The sequence below is a fragment of the Rhinichthys klamathensis genome, unplaced genomic scaffold (assembly GCF_029890125.1).
Source record: "Rhinichthys klamathensis goyatoka isolate OS25496 unplaced genomic scaffold, OSU_Roscu_1.1 h1tg000110l_1, whole genome shotgun sequence".
Lineage (NCBI taxonomy): Eukaryota > Metazoa > Chordata > Actinopteri > Cypriniformes > Leuciscidae > Rhinichthys > Rhinichthys klamathensis.
The window spans coordinates 3,127,040-3,147,718 of record NW_026606648.1 but is presented as its reverse complement, the minus strand read 5'-3'; the positions used below and the strand labels follow the sequence as shown (position 1 = coordinate 3,147,718).

Genomic DNA, 20,679 nt, shown 5'->3' with positions numbered 1-20,679 from the left:
TGAAACTCTACCCTACCATTTCATTCTAATGACCGACATTAATAACTAATTGTCGAGCATCAAACAATCAACAGCATATAATTCAGAAGAGCACCTTGGGCTAAATGCCAAGCCACATCTGAAGGACTGCTTTATTCACAATCACATACTAGCACTCTTAGACAAACGGGAAAAGACTCAAAGGAAAAAGGTTTTAGTTGTTTGAATTTTAATACTGTCCATGAGACGTTTCAATCATCTCCATTCATACCGTTTACTGTAGAAAAAGATGATTAATTCTGATTACAAATTTATTCTTATATCATCCCACTGTCTTGTTGTCCAATGTGAAGACAGAATATATTTTTTCAATCAGTAAACACCCTTTTCAGGAGCATTGGAAAAATTTATTGTTTCTCATTTTCTCCTTAAGGATCACTGTTATTTTATTATTGTTTATATACTAGTATTTGACATTTTTTATTATCTTTTATTATTAGTTAAACTTTTTGTAATTTAGTTATGATTTGGTCATGGTTTTTATATTTATATTTAGCTTTCATTTATTTTTATTGCAGTTTTAGTAATTTTAATACATCAACTTGAACATTTTATTTCAGTAAAATATTTCTAAATTTCATTTTTTTTAAAGTTGAGGTTTTTCATTTAATTTGTATATTTATTTGTGTATTAACTTTATTTTAATTACTGAAAACTATTTAGTAACAATAACTTCGAAGCGAAACTGTATTTGAAACTCCAAGAAAAACATGTATATTTAACATATTTTACCAATTAAAGGGGGGGTGAAACACTCAGTTTCACTCAATCTCATGTTAATCTTGAGTACCTATAGAGTAGTATTGCATCCTTCATATCTCCAAAAAGTCTTTAGTTTTATTATATTTATAAAAGAAAGATAGGCTGTACCGAGTCTTTCCGGAAAAACCCGAGCGGGTGGAGGCTTGCCGTGTGGGCGGAGCTAAATAATCACGACACGAGCGCGCGAAGCTTTTGCGTTAAGAGCGTCTGGAAGCTGTGAGTGACATCCGAAAATAAACCATGGCTAACAATCAGATAATAATCCCATGCAGAACAAGGATCTAAACAATACTAAGGGCTCGTTCATACAGAACGCGTTTTTGCTCACAAAAACGTGAGATGGGCAGTGAAATGCATGGGTGAAAAACCATAAGGTCTCGAGCGTTTTTTAAAAAAAAAAATAGAACTGATTTGAACTTGAGCGCAGTGTTTTTAGAACACCATGTCATGCGCGAGTTTTATAACATTTGTGTGTTGTAAACAGACAGACTCGTGGTTTATGAGGACATGATTTATTTTTACAATAAACAAACTGACACCTACAGTGGCCAGCTAAACAAATGTATTTAAACACACACACACACACCATACATCGCATGCTCCATAGATATACATTAACTGTATGTGATCATGTTGTTTACTTGCTGTGCTTACACGCCGATAGTTAACAACTCACAGACATTTGAAGCAGTTTTACTCACCGCCTGCGGTTCCAACGCACGACCGTGAACCTTTATCGTTGGGACTGCTCCATCTTAAAAGTATTAGGCGATCTGCAAATCCGGCGTTGAACTGGGCCTTGTTTATAAAACTATTACCGTCGAAATAAAGGGAACAAACAAAAACACTTGCACAACTCCGTTGCTGCTCTGGAAAAACAAAATCCATCCACTGGTCCCTTAACGCTGGGTTCTTTGGAAATTTGTGCAGTGTTGTCTTGCCCTTTTTTTAATTGCAGCGCAGCCGACCGAGCCCAGCGCTCTGATGGGCATAGGCGTACTCTCGCACGCACTAGGCTACAGATGCGCGCGCGCCCTTCCGGGAGAAGTGCCCTTAAGACCCGTATAAGGAAATTCCGGCCACTCTGACGTCACACACGCCCGTATTCGAAAAAAACTTTCCGAAACTTGTGACAACCCGGAAGGAGTATTTTTGGAACAGAATTACTCCATCAAACTTACAACTTCATTTTTGAAACTTTGTCCATGTTTAGCATGGGAATCCAACTCTTTAACAGTGTAAAAAAACTCACTATGCATGAAACAGCATTTCACCCCCCCTTTAATGAACTCCATATCCCACAAAACTCTGCAAATAACGTTAACGAATAAAAATGGAACAATATGAAACTACTGACTAAACGGCAATATATAATCAAATAAAATGCAACATATTTGAAGTTTATTGCAAAATATTAAGCAAGGCTTATATGATATTGTTAAAAATACATTTCTGTAGAGAAAAAATGAATGGGATTTTTACTTCCAGTACCAGACTGTAGTGCTCTAATCTTCCAAAGAAGGTCTTACACAAACCTAAGATGACATCTCTCAACAACTGAAACTTAAGACCACTGAACTAGAGGAATTGTGACTTACAGCAAGCAGGTCTCTAATAGATGCCGGTCTCCTCGCCTTTGTGTTTCTTCTGATTAAACCTCATCTAGCTTGTCCCTGCAGGTCTGCCTACATCTACATCTTCTCAGAGGAATATTGAGGGCATAGTTTGAGTGAACACACTTTTCCTCCCCATAACTGTCTTTCCAGATGGTCCTTGTTTAAACCGACCAATCACAGATAAGCAGCCAGAGAAAGCTCCCATTTCAAGGCCTGTGTGTGTTTGACCGTCATTCTATCTGGATGTAGGGAGTATTCGGAGTGTGCTGGTGAATGTGTGTGTGTGTGTGTGTGTATGTGTGTGTGTATGTTGGCAAAAGAGTCCTATTTCCGTGTGTTTCTGTGTGTCCACAAGCATGAGTCTGTGCGGTAATGTATGCCTGTGAGATGTTAAATACAGGCTATGAATTTGAGCTGTGGAGCCTCGTATATTTCCATTACATGAACCGATGATGACAGAGCCAAATTCTCTGTTATGACATTGAACTTATATACAAGAGACAGACAGACAAACTTAAGTAAACACACACTTCCACAGATACTTAAACTCTGCAACTAAATCGTTTAGCAGCCAGACGGAAAATAAGTAAGGCAGCAGTGTGTGAGCGCTCATTCATACTGGTGAATTCCACAGAAAACTCAGCAGATTACCGCAGAAATCGAACACCCGTCATTCACAATTCGACATGTTCCTAAACCCTTGTGAGTTCGTTTATTTGCTTTTCCTTATTATAATTGAAGTTTGAATTAAATGTAAAATAAATATATATATATAGACGTCAAAGTCATGATTCCCATGCTATGCTATTACTACAAATGTGTTTCTATGAGGCTAGTAGTAGGGCTGCACGATTTTGGGAAGAAATTGTTTTTTCTGATAAAATTGTGATTGCTATGTAAAATGTGAGTAAAAGAAATTACAGGTTGCATGTGCTAGCGTAATTTTAGATTATATAACAATATGGATATATTATTATTATTAATAATAATGATAATAATAATAAAGTATTATTATTATTATCATTACTAATAAATAAACATATATAAATTACTAAATAAAAAAAACAAAAATATTACTATTGCAATATTTCACTGAAAAAATTTAAACTATATTACTATATTGCTATTAAAATATTTTATTTTATTTCACAACTGTAAAATTACTATAATAATATTTATGGCTGTCTAAATTTCTTGTGATAAACCATCAAACTTTTATTTTGACAGAAAAACGCAGAGAGCCCTTAAAGGGATAGTTCACCCAAAAATGAAAATTCTGTCATCATTTACTCACCCTCAAGTTGTTCCAAACCTGTATGAATTTCTTTCTTCTGCTAAACATAAAAGAAGATATTTTGAAGAATGTCGGTAACCAAAAAGTTGATGGAGCCCACTGACTTCCATCGTATTTTTTTTCCATACCATGGAAGTCAATGTTATGGGCCTAACTGTTTGGTTACCCATATTCTTTAAAATATCTTTTGTGTTCAGCATAAGAAAGGAATTTATACATGTTTGGGTGAACTATCCCTTTAAAGCTTTTTGTTGATATGCGCTTTTTATTACAAGTTTGGGGAAGATTGGGAAGTTGGTGCATGTTGCATTCCCAAATGCATGTTAAAGCGACTCAAACTTAGAGATAATAAATAAATAATGAAAAATGATAAAGAATTAACTAATAATGAGATAATGAACACAGCGCCACATTCACTCTGAAACATGCAGCATTTGCGATTTAATAATCGCACTAAGCCATACAGCGATTTCATTTTTCTTTCAATGAATCGTGTAGCCCTAGCAAGCAGGTCTTTCTGCATGGTTGCTATATATTTAGAATGAGTGTATCTGTATATAATTTAGTATTCGTGTATCAGTGTGTATACCTAGTGAACGATCCTTGGTCTGGTTAGTAGAGCGGACCACAGGCAGACTGGCTCGCGACCGGGAGCCTCGGGTGAAGGCGATGGGCATGTCACACTCAGACATGACCTCCAGAGCATCTAGAGAGACCAGAGAGCCGTGCTCCACCTGATCCACAAACACAGGAACTGGACTCTGACACACCACGCTCTGCTTAGAGCCCCGGTTCTGTAGGAGGAAGAAGAAAAGGAGTGTCAGATAACATGCTGAATTTGATGGCACATCATTAGTGGAATTCCTGAAAACCATGGCATTTTTGGTTTCTCTGCTGAAAAAAAAAAAAAAGAAAGAAAAAAAAAAGATTATACCAGCTTAAGACGGTCAGGCTGTTTTTAGGACATTGTAACTGGTTTGCAGTAGCTGGTTCAAAGTGATCTACTAGCACAAACCAGCTTGATAAAACCATTTTATTTCTCTACTGGGAAAACCAAAAACAGCTCATACTAGCTTAAGATGGTCAAACTGTTTTTGGGACATTGTAGCTGGGTTGTAGTAGCTGGTACAAATTGGTCTACTAGCAAAAAACAATTTGATAAAGCCATTTTTGTCTTCCCTGCTGGGAAAAAAGAAGATTATACCAGCTTAAAATGGTCAAGCTGTTTTTGGGACAATGTAGCTAGTTTGTAGTAGCTGGTTCAAAGTGGTCCACTAGCATAAACCAGCTTGATAAACCATTTTTGTCTTCTCTGCTTGAAAAACCAGATCATACCAATTTAAGATGGTCAGGCTGTTTGTAGGGACATGGTAACAGGTTTGTAGTATTTGTTTCAAAGTCGTCTATCAGAATTAACCAGCTTAATAATCTGATGCACTGGTAGCCCATCTAGACCATCAAGACTAGTCAATGGACAGGATAGAACCTTTAGTAGTTGTCATTACTACATGCATAAAACTTGAACCACTCATTGTGAACAAAGCATAATTTGTCTGAATACATGTAACACACACTGCACATTTTATTTAAAGCGACAGTCGCCGGTCAACTGTGACCACTGCAATCATTCATGCAGCAAGACACAGATCAGAATGACTGACCACACCAAAAACTAGATTCAAAATGTATGCAGAATTATACATCAAAATACAAAGGCAGTATGGACCTGCCTTTACATATATATTAATATAGTCAGTTAATTAACTTCAAATAAAAAAGTTTTGTCCAAGTTAGGTGATTTTGTGGTATTGTTAAACACACACATGCATCACACACTCTCATCCATGCTAGTACTGACTCTGCGTGAACCAACGGTCTGGATTTTCATCAGATATCTTTGAATATCTATCTCAGAGTGTAGAGCGGACAACATCCCCTGAAATAACTATTAGGACAGAGAGAAAGAGATACAGAGCATAAAGGCAAAAACATCGATGAGGAACACAGGCATAGAAACAGAAAATGTGGAATTCAGCAGAGAGAAATGATGCTCATGTTTGAAAATGCACAAACCAGAGCAGCTGATGAGCACCTTCACTGTATACATTTTAGAACCTTCAAAATGTGTTTTAAAAGTACTTCATCCTACAGGTATAGAGAAGTATGTGACAGTTCAGACTCTTGCCAAGCATATATGGGCCATTATGCAAGTCGAAGAAAGGTCCTGAGAAGGGTAAATGATGTGGCAGGGATCACACACTGACAAACTGAGCACACAACATTAGAAAACTTTCATTCTTTAAAGGTGCTCTATGTAACTTTTCTACTAAAATTAATCCTTTTTTTATTGTCTGTGTGTGAAGGGGTTGTAATCACACATTAAAATGAGTTTTGCTATTACCTCTGAAGACCAGTATTCCTATTTCTATGTGAAGTCTCCGGGTCGGATTTACCGCGAAATCCAACGGATGTGGCGTGCATGCGCGCTCCCGAGCCTCTCTCCTATATACAGTCTATTGTAGACGGTCAGGGAGTTACGTCCGGTTAAAGGCGCACGTTGTTCGGCTTATATCTCAGTCAATATTCCCAAGACTCTAATCGTTCGTAGTGCTGGACGGGGCCTTTCGAACGAGCCCACCCCCGAGGTCCAACTCGCCCGGCTCCCCGAGTTATAGCCGTTCGAAATTGGGGGTCCCAGCGAACGGCGATCCGGTAGGGGGCATCCCCGAGGCCCGCCACTCTAGCGTTCGGGCAAGGATTCCCCTGGGACCTCCTCCCCCGAATTTGAGGTCTCTGGGTCTTTGCGTTCCAGAGATACGAGCGATTTTCTTCTGAGATCGTGACGTCACCGGCGTCCGCAATTTTGCAGCGCGCCCGATGGTTTTCTGCTAATATCTCCGCGAAAACACCACCAAAAACTATGGAACTTATATGGTTCTTTTCAGCTCGACTAGATGGTCCCAACGAGCTCGCTGCTCGCCGAATCCGTCTAGTATTCGCCGAGATATTCGCGTAATAGACGGTATTGTCTATGAGTTCGAGCACGAGCGCTCTTGTAAAATTTGGTTGCAATCTGAAACATCACCACTAGAGGCCGCTAAAAGTTACATAGAGCACCTTTAATTAACCACTACAAAATAAACATTTTATATTTAATTTATCAACAGATTTTTAAAAGGGGTATTTCAAGTGCATTTTAAATGGAAATGTATATTCTCAAATGCAATTCTCATGTCAGCATATAAACATGCCACATTTGTTTACAAGACATTCAAAAAGAATGACAGAATGTTAATTTTTGAGTGAACTATTCCTTTAAAGTTAATCACTGGTAACAGGAATCACTTTCAGTCAAATACATTTTATGAGTCATGACATCTGATAGGCTACAAAGTGCTTTTGATATTTAAATTGCCTGATGCATCATTAAAAGTCATTGAATGTATAAACGAGAAGATCTCTTGACACTGAAACACCCACACCTGCGGTTTCTTGTAATTTAGATGTTGATTCATCTCTTTGATATGAGGTAGGAAAAGTGAGAGTTTGAACTTAACCATATGAAACAGGATCAGATCAGAACTTTCCAGACCACAGCAAAGAGTCCTGGGGTTCTTTTGAGGGCATGAGGTGGGAAATTAGATCTACAACCACCAACGCGATGGTATTCAGTGGGCACGCACAGCACAGGAGCTGTCAACAAACTGATGACAATACAAGCTCAAGGGTGTATTTGTGCGTGTGTGAGTCACCACAGGTTAGCTCCTATTCTCAGACCTTTTCTATAATTAGCTTAAAAGTTCATCATGAGTTCAAAAAGCATACCAAATACCAAAACCAAGAAATGCCAAATTTAAAAGCTTAAAATTCCGGACAATAATATTCATTTTAGTATTAGTATAGTATGTTCAAATAGCACAATAAAAAATCTAATTATGTTAAAAATAGTAGAATAAAATAGTATGAGAAAATAATATAGTATGGCAAAAATAGCACAATAAATTATTCAAAGTATGTTAAAAATAGTACAATAATTAGTACAACAAATTAATTATATTATGTATAAATAAAACTAAATAATCATACTCTTTTAAATAGTACGATAAAATAATGATAGTATGTTAAAAGTTGTACAATAATATAACGACTGAACAATCATACTGTTAAAAATAGTACAATAAATTTATCACACTAATAATATAATAATAAAAAAAGTATAAAATATTCATAGCATGTTAGAAATAGTACAATAAAATGGTAGGGAAAAATCATAATGTTAAAAATGCTGCAATAAAACAGTATGACAAATAATCATATGTTAAAAAGAGTTTGTCAGGGGGGATGGGATGATGCCAATTGATTTTAGAAATATGTATCTGTGCATATGCTTTTAGAGCTAATATTGCCCACAACAACATATAGCCTCCATAGCAGTTGCGTGTCAAACCACAAACGGTTGCAATAAAGGTGAGCAAATGATATTTTCGCAGCAGTACCGAGATTTATTCAACTGAACTCAAAATACTCAGAACAATGAAACAGAACAACCGCTATAAACATGACGTAAAACGCAACCAGAACTGACCATGAACTGAAAGAAACACAGAGCTTAAATACACAGACCAAACGAAATGAACAACAGGTGCAATGGATAATCAAACAATGAGAAACCATAGTAACAAACTGAAAAGTAGGAAACCCACCAAAATACACAGATACACAAACTATCATTTACATTGCTCAGCTAACGCATGTATGTTAGAAGGTCTGTAATTATTATATACTGTATATATGTGTATTCTACCCAGCAGATTAGTCACATAAGAGTGTCTGCTCTCCTGAATACAGTAAGATACCATAACAAACACAGCACTGCATAAACTACCGATCCGGAAGTGGTTTGGTCAAACAGGTTTCGGGATCTATAAAGTGGACAAGTGAATGATGTATGATAACTCACTTATCTTTAATTAACTTTGTGGTTATCAATGTGGAAATTGTGGTTAACAAAATAGCGAGTAACTTTCATATCTGCAGCTGTAAGAATAAAAAGCAGGTTTGTGTGTGTTGGCAGGAATGATAAAGATACAAACGAAGATAAGGAGTAGTTTATCTGTACCATGAATTTTGCATATTGCAAAGGCTTTATAGTCAAGCCAATAAGACTTGTCATGAGAGACAAGAAAGAAAGGCAATAAAAAGTGATAACCGCACCAGATAACACAATGAGTCTAAGATTTTTTCAGACCAGGCCATGTTTTTAGTAACAGATGCGAAGGATATAGTTTTAAAGCTGAATTGTTCTGGCTCTGCCAGTTGTTTTACCATTTTTCTGAACATGATACCTCAGTTATGCTGGGATTCCCCCCGCTGAAAGAGTAATGTAACATCAGCTATACTCATTATTGACAAAACACACACTCACACATACACAAAATGCATTGGAATCCATGATCTCCTGCCACCACACATAACACACTCAAAAACAAAACCAGGGGGCATATATTTTTCCCCAAGGTCCACTTATAATGTTAGTAAAGGTTTCTTACAGCAACATCAATCATAATTTAGTTCTACATGATCACTTCCACCCAGACTGATTTTGCTACTGTACCTTTAAGAAGTTAGAATATAACCTTAAATGCCTTCTATATGCAAATCACTTTTGCATATGAAATGAGTAACAATGGCAAGTTGCTGGATACTTAAAAGTTGTTTATATGTAAATATGGGCAGTCGTATGTTAATGCGTTCACGGCTGTGTCTTCAACACTGTGACGACTTCTGAATGGCCCATTTTCTGTTCAGTTTCAAAAAATGTTCTGTGTGGACTGGAGATCTGTGCTGTAAAAAGTAAAGCTGCACAGTTAATTGAACTCTTTTATTTCAAAATAATAATAATATTATTATTATTTACAATTTAATCAATAAAATACGTGTTGCATATATTTTAAAATATCATTAAAATTTAATTTATTCCTGTGACGGCAAAGCTGTATTTTCAGCATCATTGCTCCAGTCTTCAGCATCACATGGTCCTTCAGAAATCATTCTAATATGCTGATTTATCATATTGCAAACAGTTGTGCTGCTTAATATTTTTGTGGAAACAGTGATACCGTGAAGTTCAAAACAAGAGCATTTATTTGAAATAGAAATAGTTTGTAACATTATAAATGTTTTTACTGTCACTTTTGATCCATTTAATATCGAAGCTCATTTCCACCACAGAATAAAAAATAAAAAAGGTAATTGTGACTTTTTATCTCACAATTACGAATTTACATCTTGCAATTCTGACTTTTTATCTCCGAATTGCGTCATATAAAGTCGCACTTGTGTGTTATAAAGTCAGAATTGTGAGATATAAACTCGCAACTGAGAGAAAAAAAGTCCCAATTATCTTTTAAAATTATTCTGTGGCGGAAACAAGCTTCCACAATTTAAGGTATGCTTTCTGAATAAAAGTATTTATTTCTTAAAAAAAACAAAAAAACTTACTGACCCCAAACATTTGAATGATAGTGTATAAGAAACAAGAAGACCATAAAAGTATTCATTATCTCATGTTTGAGATGTCCTGGGGGAGAAAAAACAAAGAGCTATTTTTTCTTATATATCGGAGACACACACATTAAAGTATACACACTTAAACACATTAGATTCCCAGTGCTGGTTTAGACTACAAGAAAGAACACGTTGAACTGACCTCTGCGCTGGCATGGCCCCTGAAATATCCAATCATGGTGTGTTTATAACTATAGATGTGTTCATACAAACACTGAATAAATCACTAGAGGTCCCACTAGTTGCTACACAACTATCCAACTGCATCAGAAGGCGGATCTCGTCAGTTCCACTATCTATCTGCTGCACTCCCATTGGTAGTTACTGCATCATGACATCTGCATAAAATTAAATTTATTCTGTCACCTCAAACACCACTGCCCCTAAAAATGAATGACCTCCAGTCACTTCAATCTTACAAACATAGGATAATTGTTCTAAAAGTTCACATTTATGCAGCTATCATGAAAAGACCAAGTGTATGGAAAGCAATCAGACCGAAATCAGCCACCAGCAACTCAAACCACCTCATTTAACAATCCAAATATTTTCTTTCCTAAACCAGACACATATCAGTAATGCAATAACAGGCCTACAGTTTGCTCTCTATCGCCTGCACACACACCAGGCCTGCAGATAGTGTATCTAAATCCTGTTGAATCAAGAGCATCTGGAAAATTGTTTCGGTCTGGTGATAGATATAAAGGCCATTTTCCTCTTTTCCTTTTATGCCGGTTCTTCTCTCTTTTTCTCTTTTCTGTGGGGAAAGGGCAGTGCAGGAACAGAGGGTGGGGTTACAGTTTGTCTGGGCCAAACAGAACCAGATGGCGGCTCTGTTTTTTCCGCTCACAAAGTCTTGTGACAGGCTTTCACCACGCCGGTGCTTGAGGTCTCGTCCGCACGCAAAGGTGGTACGCAGATGTTCAGCAAGGAGGTGTGTGTGTGTGTGTGTGTTGATAAACATCTGAGCGATCCATCACATCAGCCCTGACACCTTGGCAGGAAAATATCACACACACACAGATGGGTTTGGGCATGTTTGCTGACTCTGCAGGTTAATCTTTCATATAATACAGAGGAATTTCTAGCTGTGGTGTCGGTGTGTCGGGCCGGGTGCAAAAAGTTGTTCAAATTTATCCTTCTTAGAACAAGAATATAAACTACAGCTGATTTGTATGTAGTACACACAAAAAAAAGATTAATCAGTATTTTTTTTGTCTTATTTTTGGGTAATAATATCTAAATAATATACATTTACTAGAGAAGATATTAAGATACATTTTTATTAGAGTAGCCTACATAATCAGAATTTAAATTTTTAAATGTGTTTTTTCTTACCTCATTGACAAATTGCCTTTTCTTGTTTTAAAACATCAATAACTTGGAACAACTTACAGAGTTTAAATATTATATTCAGTTTGCTTCTCAAGTAATCTTAACACTTTAAGTACATGTAGTTAATTAATATTACTCAGTACGGTTACACTTTATTTTAAGGTGTCATTGTTACAGTGTAATTATATATTTATTTACTGAGTAATATTAATTAACAACATGTACTTACTATAGGGTTGGGGTAGGATTAGGGTTTGGTTGAGGGTTAATTACATGTAATTAGGCATCATTTACTGTTATTACTATGGTAAGTAAATGAAAGATATGTAACAAGGACTACCCTCAGTACTTATTTGTGAATAACACTGTAAGGATGCTCTAAGTTAGATGTATTAAACCATGAAAAATATGTAATGCTAATGCATCAGCTGCCAATTAGACTGTACTCTTCATTTTATACATTTTACTATAGAGATTGTGTGCAGAAAATGCAAAAACTAAATAAAAAAAATCCCACTCTGGGCCTAGATATAAGGACTTTAATATAGTAACTAACTGATTGCATCCTGACCCCTCTTGACAATCTTAACCCCCATAACCTTGGCTTGAACTGTCTCTAGACATTACATCTGGCTATAACATGTCATATAGCCTATAGCACGCTCTCACATGTTTATTTTTTTTTATATAGTGTGAAATGGTGGTTTCAACGGACATATGCATTTACACTTGTCCAGTTTTGTTTGGAATGCATCTCAAACAACCTCCTGAAGCGGTTTAAGTGATTTTTAAAGCATTTTGGAGGGCATTTAGACCTGGTCTTTTCACAATCGGATAGCTATCCGATTTGAGAAAATCCATGACATGACCAGGTGTAAACAGGCCCATAGACACACACTGATAGAAATATAATTATTATACTAGCTATTTTAATAATACTGTCACTGTCTGTGTCAGCTTCATTCAATAAGTATAATGTAGTCATCAGCAATTTCATGGTCTGACTGGAAAATGGGCGGTTTTCCCACTATTTCTGCTAACCTTGGTGGTTTGAACTGTATCAGAAAAAGGAGAGAAAGAGTCTAAATGGAAAAGGAAGGAATGTGCTGACACATTATTAACCTTGAGCGTGTGTGTGTGTGTGTGTAGCATAACTGTGAGAAATTATAGTTAAAAAGGTTATACTGTGGCATTTTAGAAACATGACCCTTTAATACACCACCATAAAAAACAGTTTGGGGTCAAAATTTTCTTATGTTTTTAAACGACGTTTCTTATGCTCACCAAGGCAGTATTTATTTGATTAGAAATACAGTAAAACAGTTATATTGTGAAATATTATTACGATTTAAAGTAACTGTTTTTTATTTTAATATATTTTGCAAATGTTATTTATTCCTGTGATGGCAAAGTCAGCATCATTACTCCAGTCTTCAGTGTCACATGATCCTTCAGAAATTCTAATATGCTGATTTGTGTAAACTGATACTTTTTCAAGATTCTTCAAGAGTTCAAAAAAGCAACATTTATTTGAAATAGAAACATTATAACATTATAAATGGATTTACTGTCACTGATCAATTTAATGCATCTTTGCTGAATTTCGTTCTAAAAAATCTCACTGGTCCCAAACTCAAACATTAAACTACAGTTTTAACCAAACTGGCTCCACTCAGCAAACTCAGGTCCTCATCTTGGTCTTTGGTTTGGTACTGATCCTTAAAGAAACGGTCTGGTCAACCTCAACCTCAGAGAGGACAGTCTCTTACCCTTCTCATTACAGGACACTGGCTACTGCCACACACTCACATATGAAAAACACACAGAAACACACACACACACAATGACTCAAAAACACACAGAAGTAGTTTGTTTAGGCATGGTTTGTTGGGAAATTACAAACCTGCGCACACATATTCAAACGAATATAACTATAGAATCAATTTTTAATGCGCATGTGAACGCCATCAGGTCACAGGTTCGCGTTTAAAGTCTGTTTAGAGAGAACGCCGTCGTCTTAGTGGCCCCTAATGTAATAACAAATGATAATTTTGCTGGAAGTGAATCAATCAAAACCAACTTTAGCTGAAAATAACATTATTCAAAATCGCTATAAAGCCAAAACAATCTCTGTTACCGTAAATTTATGTTTATCTCTGTAAAGCTGCTTTGAAACAATCTCCATTGTTAAAAGCGCTATATAAATGAAGATGACTTGACTTGACTTGACAGAAAGAGGAAATGATATCTTTCAGATGACATGCTAAGGGAAGATACGGGTGAGAGAGAGAGAGAGAGAGAGAGAGAGAGAGAGAGAGAGAGAGAGAGAGAGAGAGAGAGAGAGAGAGAGAGAGAGAGAGAGAGAGAGAGAGAGAGAGAGAGAGAGAGAGAGAGAGAGAGAGAGAGAGAGAGAGAAAGAGTGATAGAGAGTGAGAGAGAGAGAGAGAGAGAGAGAGAGGGCAACAGAGAGCAAGAATGAGTCACTACACTGAAGTATATATGCTGAAACATTACTTTTCAAACCTGTCTAAGATTGAGACAAAACACTAAGAAAACTTAGCATCACTCACTCACTCACTCAATATTGTATGGTATTTTGATTAAATAAAGCAGCCGCTTTGAGCATAAGAGACTTCTTTCAAAATCATCTTACCTATATTCCACTCATTTCCATATACTGCATTTCATAGACAAACAAGTGTGAATTGAGCACCCACTGCACAAAAATATTGGTTCCAGACTTTAATTGTCCAATCAGAAAATTAATAAAAGTCCTCAACTTTACTGAACAGCTCTGATTTGCCTGACGCCATCAACACTTGTGATTGGGTCACCAGAGACAAAACAGTCAAACAGGGTCAAAGATACAAAGTTTTTTTTTTTTTTTTTTAACAAATGGATGTTGTTAATACAACAGTGATTTACTCACTCTCAAATGTTATGTGCAAAGTTCCATCATAAAAAAAATCAAGACGCCCCATTGTTCTTGTCATTGTTCTACAAAAGTACAGTCATTTCCACATAATGGAAGTACCTCTCATAACAGTGGATAGCAGGCTGGCTCCTCTGCACATCATGCTTAAATGAGCATCAAATCCCCATCAGAGCAGCTGCCATAGTATTTGCATGGCCCTGTGAAATTGGACCATTCATGGGAATGAAGCAGCCAAACATGCAAAACTGAAACTGCACTCACGATTTAAACTGACAGCGTCTCCAGTTGAGCTCATGACCCCGGAATGACCCACAGCTGAACATTTTAATATATCAATTCACTCATGTCTGCTCTCGGCAGACAACGGCAATGATGGAGAACTGGGAAGGTGCCAAGCGGTTGATCTGTGAACAGTCGGGGTTGTTGCACTAAGTAAAACTGCGCTGAAGAAGCTGGCCTCAGATCAGGAATGCACCGTCAACAAGAAAACTGTGCTAATGTTGTGCTTCTCTTAGATGCTTCTGACACCCAACAACTCAATAATACAGTATAATTGGAGAAAGTGATTATGTGGTATAATTAGTGAGTGTTTCAGACATAAACAATAGCATCTCATGCAACCACTAATTAGTGGAACATTCTTGTTTCTAAAGAATGTAAAAAGGAATTTTACACTTTACCCTAATTAGTCTAATGTCTGACAGCAACAGTGTTGAGCATGTTACTTAAAAAAAGTAATTAGTTATAGTTACTAGTTACTTCTCACAAATAGTAACTGAGTTAGTAACTGAGTTTCATCATTATAAAAGTAACTAATTACCAGAGAAAGTAACTATTGCATTACTTAAAAAAATAACTTGATAATTTGGATGCCCCCAGTATTAAATATGTTAAATAAATGAAATGGACACTTAGTGTAGATTAGTGTTTAATGTTTTATAATAATAATTTATTCTATTTTAATGTTGCTGTGGGACAATGTGAGAGACGCCTATTAAATTCAATACTATTCTAAATATTAGCATTACTATAGTAGAACAATAAAACATCATGGTTTATACTTAATATCGCACAGTATTTTTAAAGTTTAAATATACATTATGCTTCTTAAGAAATGTACCAAAAATGAATAAATAATAATAAAAAATATACATACTCTTTGTGCATATTAAAATGATAAAACTGTTACACAACTTCACAACTAGTAGACATACTGTAGCCTAAGTATTTTCTTCCTAACAAAAGTAAACAGTTTAACAAGTGCTCTCTCAATATAATACTGAACAATTTACCAAAAAAAAAATATATAATACTAAAATATAATATTTTGGGGGTTTATTTTTATAACCTATAGCGAACGTCATCATCAGAGGTTATTTAACCCAAATTCTAGAAATGTATCCGCACGTGTTTACAACCGATCAAACAAAGATGTTTTCTGTGTTATAGATTTTATTTGTATAACCATGTAAATTAATTAACGTTGCAGATGATTCCAATAGGCTATAGATAATGCTGTCTAATGCTGAAATATGTCATTTATTTAAAAAACAAACTATATAATGCTCGGACACCCTCGGTCTCTCTTGCGCAACTGTTGAGCGCGCTCTCGGACACATTCGGTCTCTCTCGCGCATTGAGCGCGCTCGCGCCGTTCGCTTCGCTTTTCTCCACTCCGGCGCCTCATAAACACACACACACCAGAGAAAAAAACTTTGCAGGTCCTATGGCGGAGAGAGAGCCTACTCGGATGAAAACCGCTTCAGTGAGTTCAATTATAGTAACGCCACATTTTTTTTTTTCAGTAACAGTAACTGCGTTGTAACGGGGGAAACAGTAATTCGTTTGATTACTCGTTACTGAAAAAGATAACGCCGTTAGTAACGCCGTTTATTTATAACGCCGTTATTCCCATCACTGGACAGCAAGCCTAGTTTACACCCAGAATGCACAGCCCTATGTGAGCAATTCAGTCATTGCATTAGCTGTCAAAATCTGCAACAGGAAGAAGTCTTAGTTAAGCTTTACAAACTGGTCCAAGCGGCTTTTTAATAGACTCTATCATGGCTCATTTAATTTGAAAGCAAATGCTGACAGCTTCTTTACAGCCCTATTGATGGTCTAAAGGGCTATACACAGGGCTTGACATTAACACCCGCCAACCCGCCAAATGCGGGTGCATTTCACCCGTGGCGGGTAACACAGTCACTCTCACTAGCCACTTTGGCGTGTTGAAGATTTGTAGTCTTGTCAAAGGACATCTGACATAACAAACGAATTGCAATTTGACACTATGCCACTACCACTCCCATGAGTACCACCTGCACATAGTTTAGTGTTTGCTCATTGGTCCATTCGTGAATCCTCTTGAACGACAACACTGCAAACAAGAAGACACGCGGAGATTAAACTCGCGGACTGTGCGACGAACTGGGCTGTTTTAGTCTGCCCTTAATTATCAACTTAATGTGATGATATACCGATCTTTTTTTAATAGCAGGAGAATCCAGACCACCGGCGTGTCTCACGCTCTCCTGCAGTGCCGCTGCGCGAGGGTGCGCGCGCCAAACGAACGATCATCACACGCGACTGGTCGCATACACACACACATCAACACAGCGTTCAGTCAGTTCGTGAGTGTGCATGGCCGGTATTAAAGCAAAAATCATCTTCATGATTAAGGGCCACGGTGTAGGCCTAACTACTAGCAGGGCTGCCCTTATGTCACGTCATATCACAACTATCTTTCCAGAGTTAATTCTATGTTTTAATAAAATTAATCATGCCATGAAAGAAAGCAGGAGATGCGCTTGTGGGAATAATCTGGAAAATAAAGACCTGTAGGCCTATACTTGTTTCAGGTGGACATATCTCCAGTTACTCAGAGCTTCATGATGATAATTATTAAGTCAGAGCTCTGAGGAAAAGCTGATGCAAAACAAACAATCCAAAGTCCTATATAGTCCTATATAGCCTATATAAAGTTGTAATCCTGGTGCCTTAATTGTGGATTTTTTCTTTAAAATTATTATTTATTCTTTGCTCGTTGTTTCTAATGCAGATAATTGTTCTACTCTGTATTGCAGTATTTACTGCTGTAAAACAAAAAACAAACAATGCAGCACTTTTATTATATACAATAAGAAGCTATTTTATGTGTGTATCTTAGACAACATGTTATCAAAAAAGGAGCTTAACAACCTTATCAGAGCTAATGATAATATTAGTTCATTTTAGCACGTTTTCAGCCCCATTGTCAATTTTAATCATATAAAACGTACAACAACAAAACTGTGGCTAGTAAAAATGCTGCGTGGCTAGTCATTTTGGAAAACCACTAGCCACATTGGCTAGTGAGCAAAAAAGTTAATGTCAAGCGCTGGTATACATATGTTTTGTCAGGTCACCTAAACAATTTGCTTTATGTTGTAATACCTCATTTAACCAGCACGGGTGCATTGGGAATCTATATTTTTTTAAAGGTCCAAAAAATTGCATAGAATTCACTGCAGTGTCCAGCTGAAATGAACATCAGTGGCAGTAAAACACCAACAATTTGTATTCATTTATTCAGACAAATTATTATCAAAGGGGCAGATCTTTGATTAATAAAGACTTATTTTGAGCAGTCCCTTCCACAATATTGTTATGATCTCAAAACACTTGCATAGCCTACTATAATGCGTGATTTGTAAATTAAAGGTAGGGTAGGCAATTTGTTTTATAAACACTTTTTGTTAAACTGGTTGAAATCCTCTTCACATTCTGATAGCAATGATAGAAGTGGTCTAAATATTAAAACATGTATCTTCTGTGGAAGACTCAGGACAAAAAAATGTTCGTCCAATCATTGCATTCGGTCCGAACTCAATGATATGATGTCCTACCTGCCTGTCAACATTTGTTTATTTCCAAACCTCCGCGCACACATCATCAACGCGTTCCGTAAGGCTATGCAGAGTTGAAGACAGACAGCAACGAGCGTCAAAAACAAATAGCAGCCGCCTTTTACAGTTCCTCTTGAACCAAAACAACGAGCGTATGCTGCGTTCACGCCGTGTCGTAACCGTAATTACGAGATGGCAACCTGTGACCTTCCACCCGGAGCTGTTCACGTCCTCAGATTCGGATTTATGCGTTTCTATGTCTACACTATCAACACTGAAATGAATCTGCAGCAGTCCGGTGGTACAAGTAAGAGCTCTGTATGTTGTTTACATTCATTATTATTCTAATACTTTCCTAGTGCATTGAGACATGAGGTAATTTAACGGCATTTCTTTGCAAACTCTGCTGTGTGCGTTCATGTATTTTGGAGGAGGCGTGGCTTTGGAGAGCGCTCTGAATGGAGGGTGGGATCTTATACTTTCAAAGCTAGCTTACTATTTCTAGCCTCTCCGAAATTGCCTACCCTACCTTTAATACATTTTGATGTTTGCATCACATATCTATAAGTTTGGCTTTTCAGAACGTTCCCCTAACCATAGTTTCCCATTGGGAACCAAAAAAGAACGTTCTGCGTTCAGAAGCCCCGTCCCCATCCCATTATTCGCACCTGGGACCCAGCCAATTGAATCTGCCCAACAAACTACTGTAAACTACAAACTACTGTAAACAGCACACGCCAACAACAAACCCAAAAGCCAGGATTTAACACATCATATATCTATCTTCCCACGCAGACAAGAGCAGGAAAAACAACACACAGCCACATCTCAAGAAGTCTATCACTGTTTAAATCTAAAAACGGGCAAAATGGAACAGTCAATGAAATACAACATCCAAACGATGGCTAAGAAGTTACAAGCCTCACACGAACCACTCCAAACGCCCCCTGAGCACACCTGGTTGGGAGCAGCAGATCCCTACCATTGTTATCCTTCTCGTCCGCATCTTTATAGCCGTGTCACACTCCAGAAAGAATCGCATATCGGGTTACTTACTGCAACAGCAACTTACAGAAAAGCAAACATGCGCGAGCCTTCTCTAGTTACAGAACGCGCCCCGTTCAGAAGTTTGCGCGCAAGATTGAAGACGATCGCGCGAGCATCAGCGTGCTTGCTGGCGAATGCATTGAGTTTATAAAAATAGACGGCAAGTTTAAAAAAAAAAAGTATGAGGAATTGTTACAATACCTTATTCCACAATATACAGACAAGTTCAAACAATCGTCCTCAGTGGCGACTCATTCTCAATATTCCCATGATTTGGAGGAAGGTTGAAAACTATGCCATGTCCTTAGTCTCTATTCCCGGAGTAAGTTCATTTCCCGCAATGTAGTGCCCGAGAGCGAGTGTTTGCGAGAGAGAGAGAGAGAGAGAGAGAGAGAGAGAGAGAGAGTGTGTGTGTGCGTGAGTCGCGCGCCCCTCCTCTCCGCGCTTTCCTCCAGCAGCTCTATGCGCGCTCACCTAATTGTAAACTGAGCCAAGCCTGTTCTTACATCACACATTACTATGGTGACTTCAAATCCCTATAACTCTCCACCCAAAATACCTTTGGGATCATCACAAAAATAGGACAATTATTTTGAACAAGTAAATCTGATTACCATAATACATTTAAAACCATGTTTTCTAGTGTTACAACCCATTCAGCTTTGAATTTGACATTAATTTATACTTTCAGCTTTCTACTACTATTATTATATTAAAGTTTGAAACAAAAACCACTGAAAAAACAACAAAAAAACCCCACTGAAGTACAGATGTTTAAACAACATGTGATGCAACACTCCCCGGGCTCTCCTACTTTTGATTTAGTGTGAGGTGAAGGACAGGTGAAGTCTTACACAACTAAACTAAATGCTAAACTCCTTGTGTTGTTGTGCGATTCAGCACATCCCTGCTGATAGTGTTCAATGGTCAGCGAATGTGTCACCTACAGAACGCCCAAACAAAAATAAAGACACAGAAACATTCAGAACAGCTCATATGACACACAGCCAATGCATCATTCATGACCTGATTAATGCAGCATTGAACAGTTCAAAGACTTAGATGCAATCCCCACCTTTAAAACAAAATATGCTTTTATTCTGTTTATGCAATTATTTTATAATAATATTGTTGTGTGAAATATTGTAAAAGCAAATGATTGACTATACAAATAAGATTCGGTTGGTCAAGTGTATG

General features: G+C 37.2%; 1 protein-coding gene across 10 annotated transcripts in view; it reads right to left on the bottom strand.

Annotated features, from left to right (window-relative positions):
• The window catches only part of si:ch211-285f17.1 (sickle tail protein homolog), a 150,940-nt gene that overhangs the window by 44,615 nt on the left and 85,646 nt on the right, over nt 1-20,679 (bottom strand). For 8 of the 10 annotated variants that reach the window (XM_056254172.1, XM_056254168.1, XM_056254171.1 and 5 more), the window contains exons 3-4: nt 5,570-5,656; nt 4,301-4,505 (exon numbers count right to left, since the gene is read on the bottom strand). In XM_056254172.1, coding sequence (XP_056110147.1) covers nt 4,301-4,505; nt 5,570-5,656 — 292 coding nt within the window. Of the gene's footprint in view, nt 1-4,300; nt 4,506-5,569; nt 5,657-19,683; nt 19,853-20,679 lie in introns of those variants that run through there. The other 2 variants (XM_056254175.1, XM_056254169.1) reach the window with 2 other exon arrangements.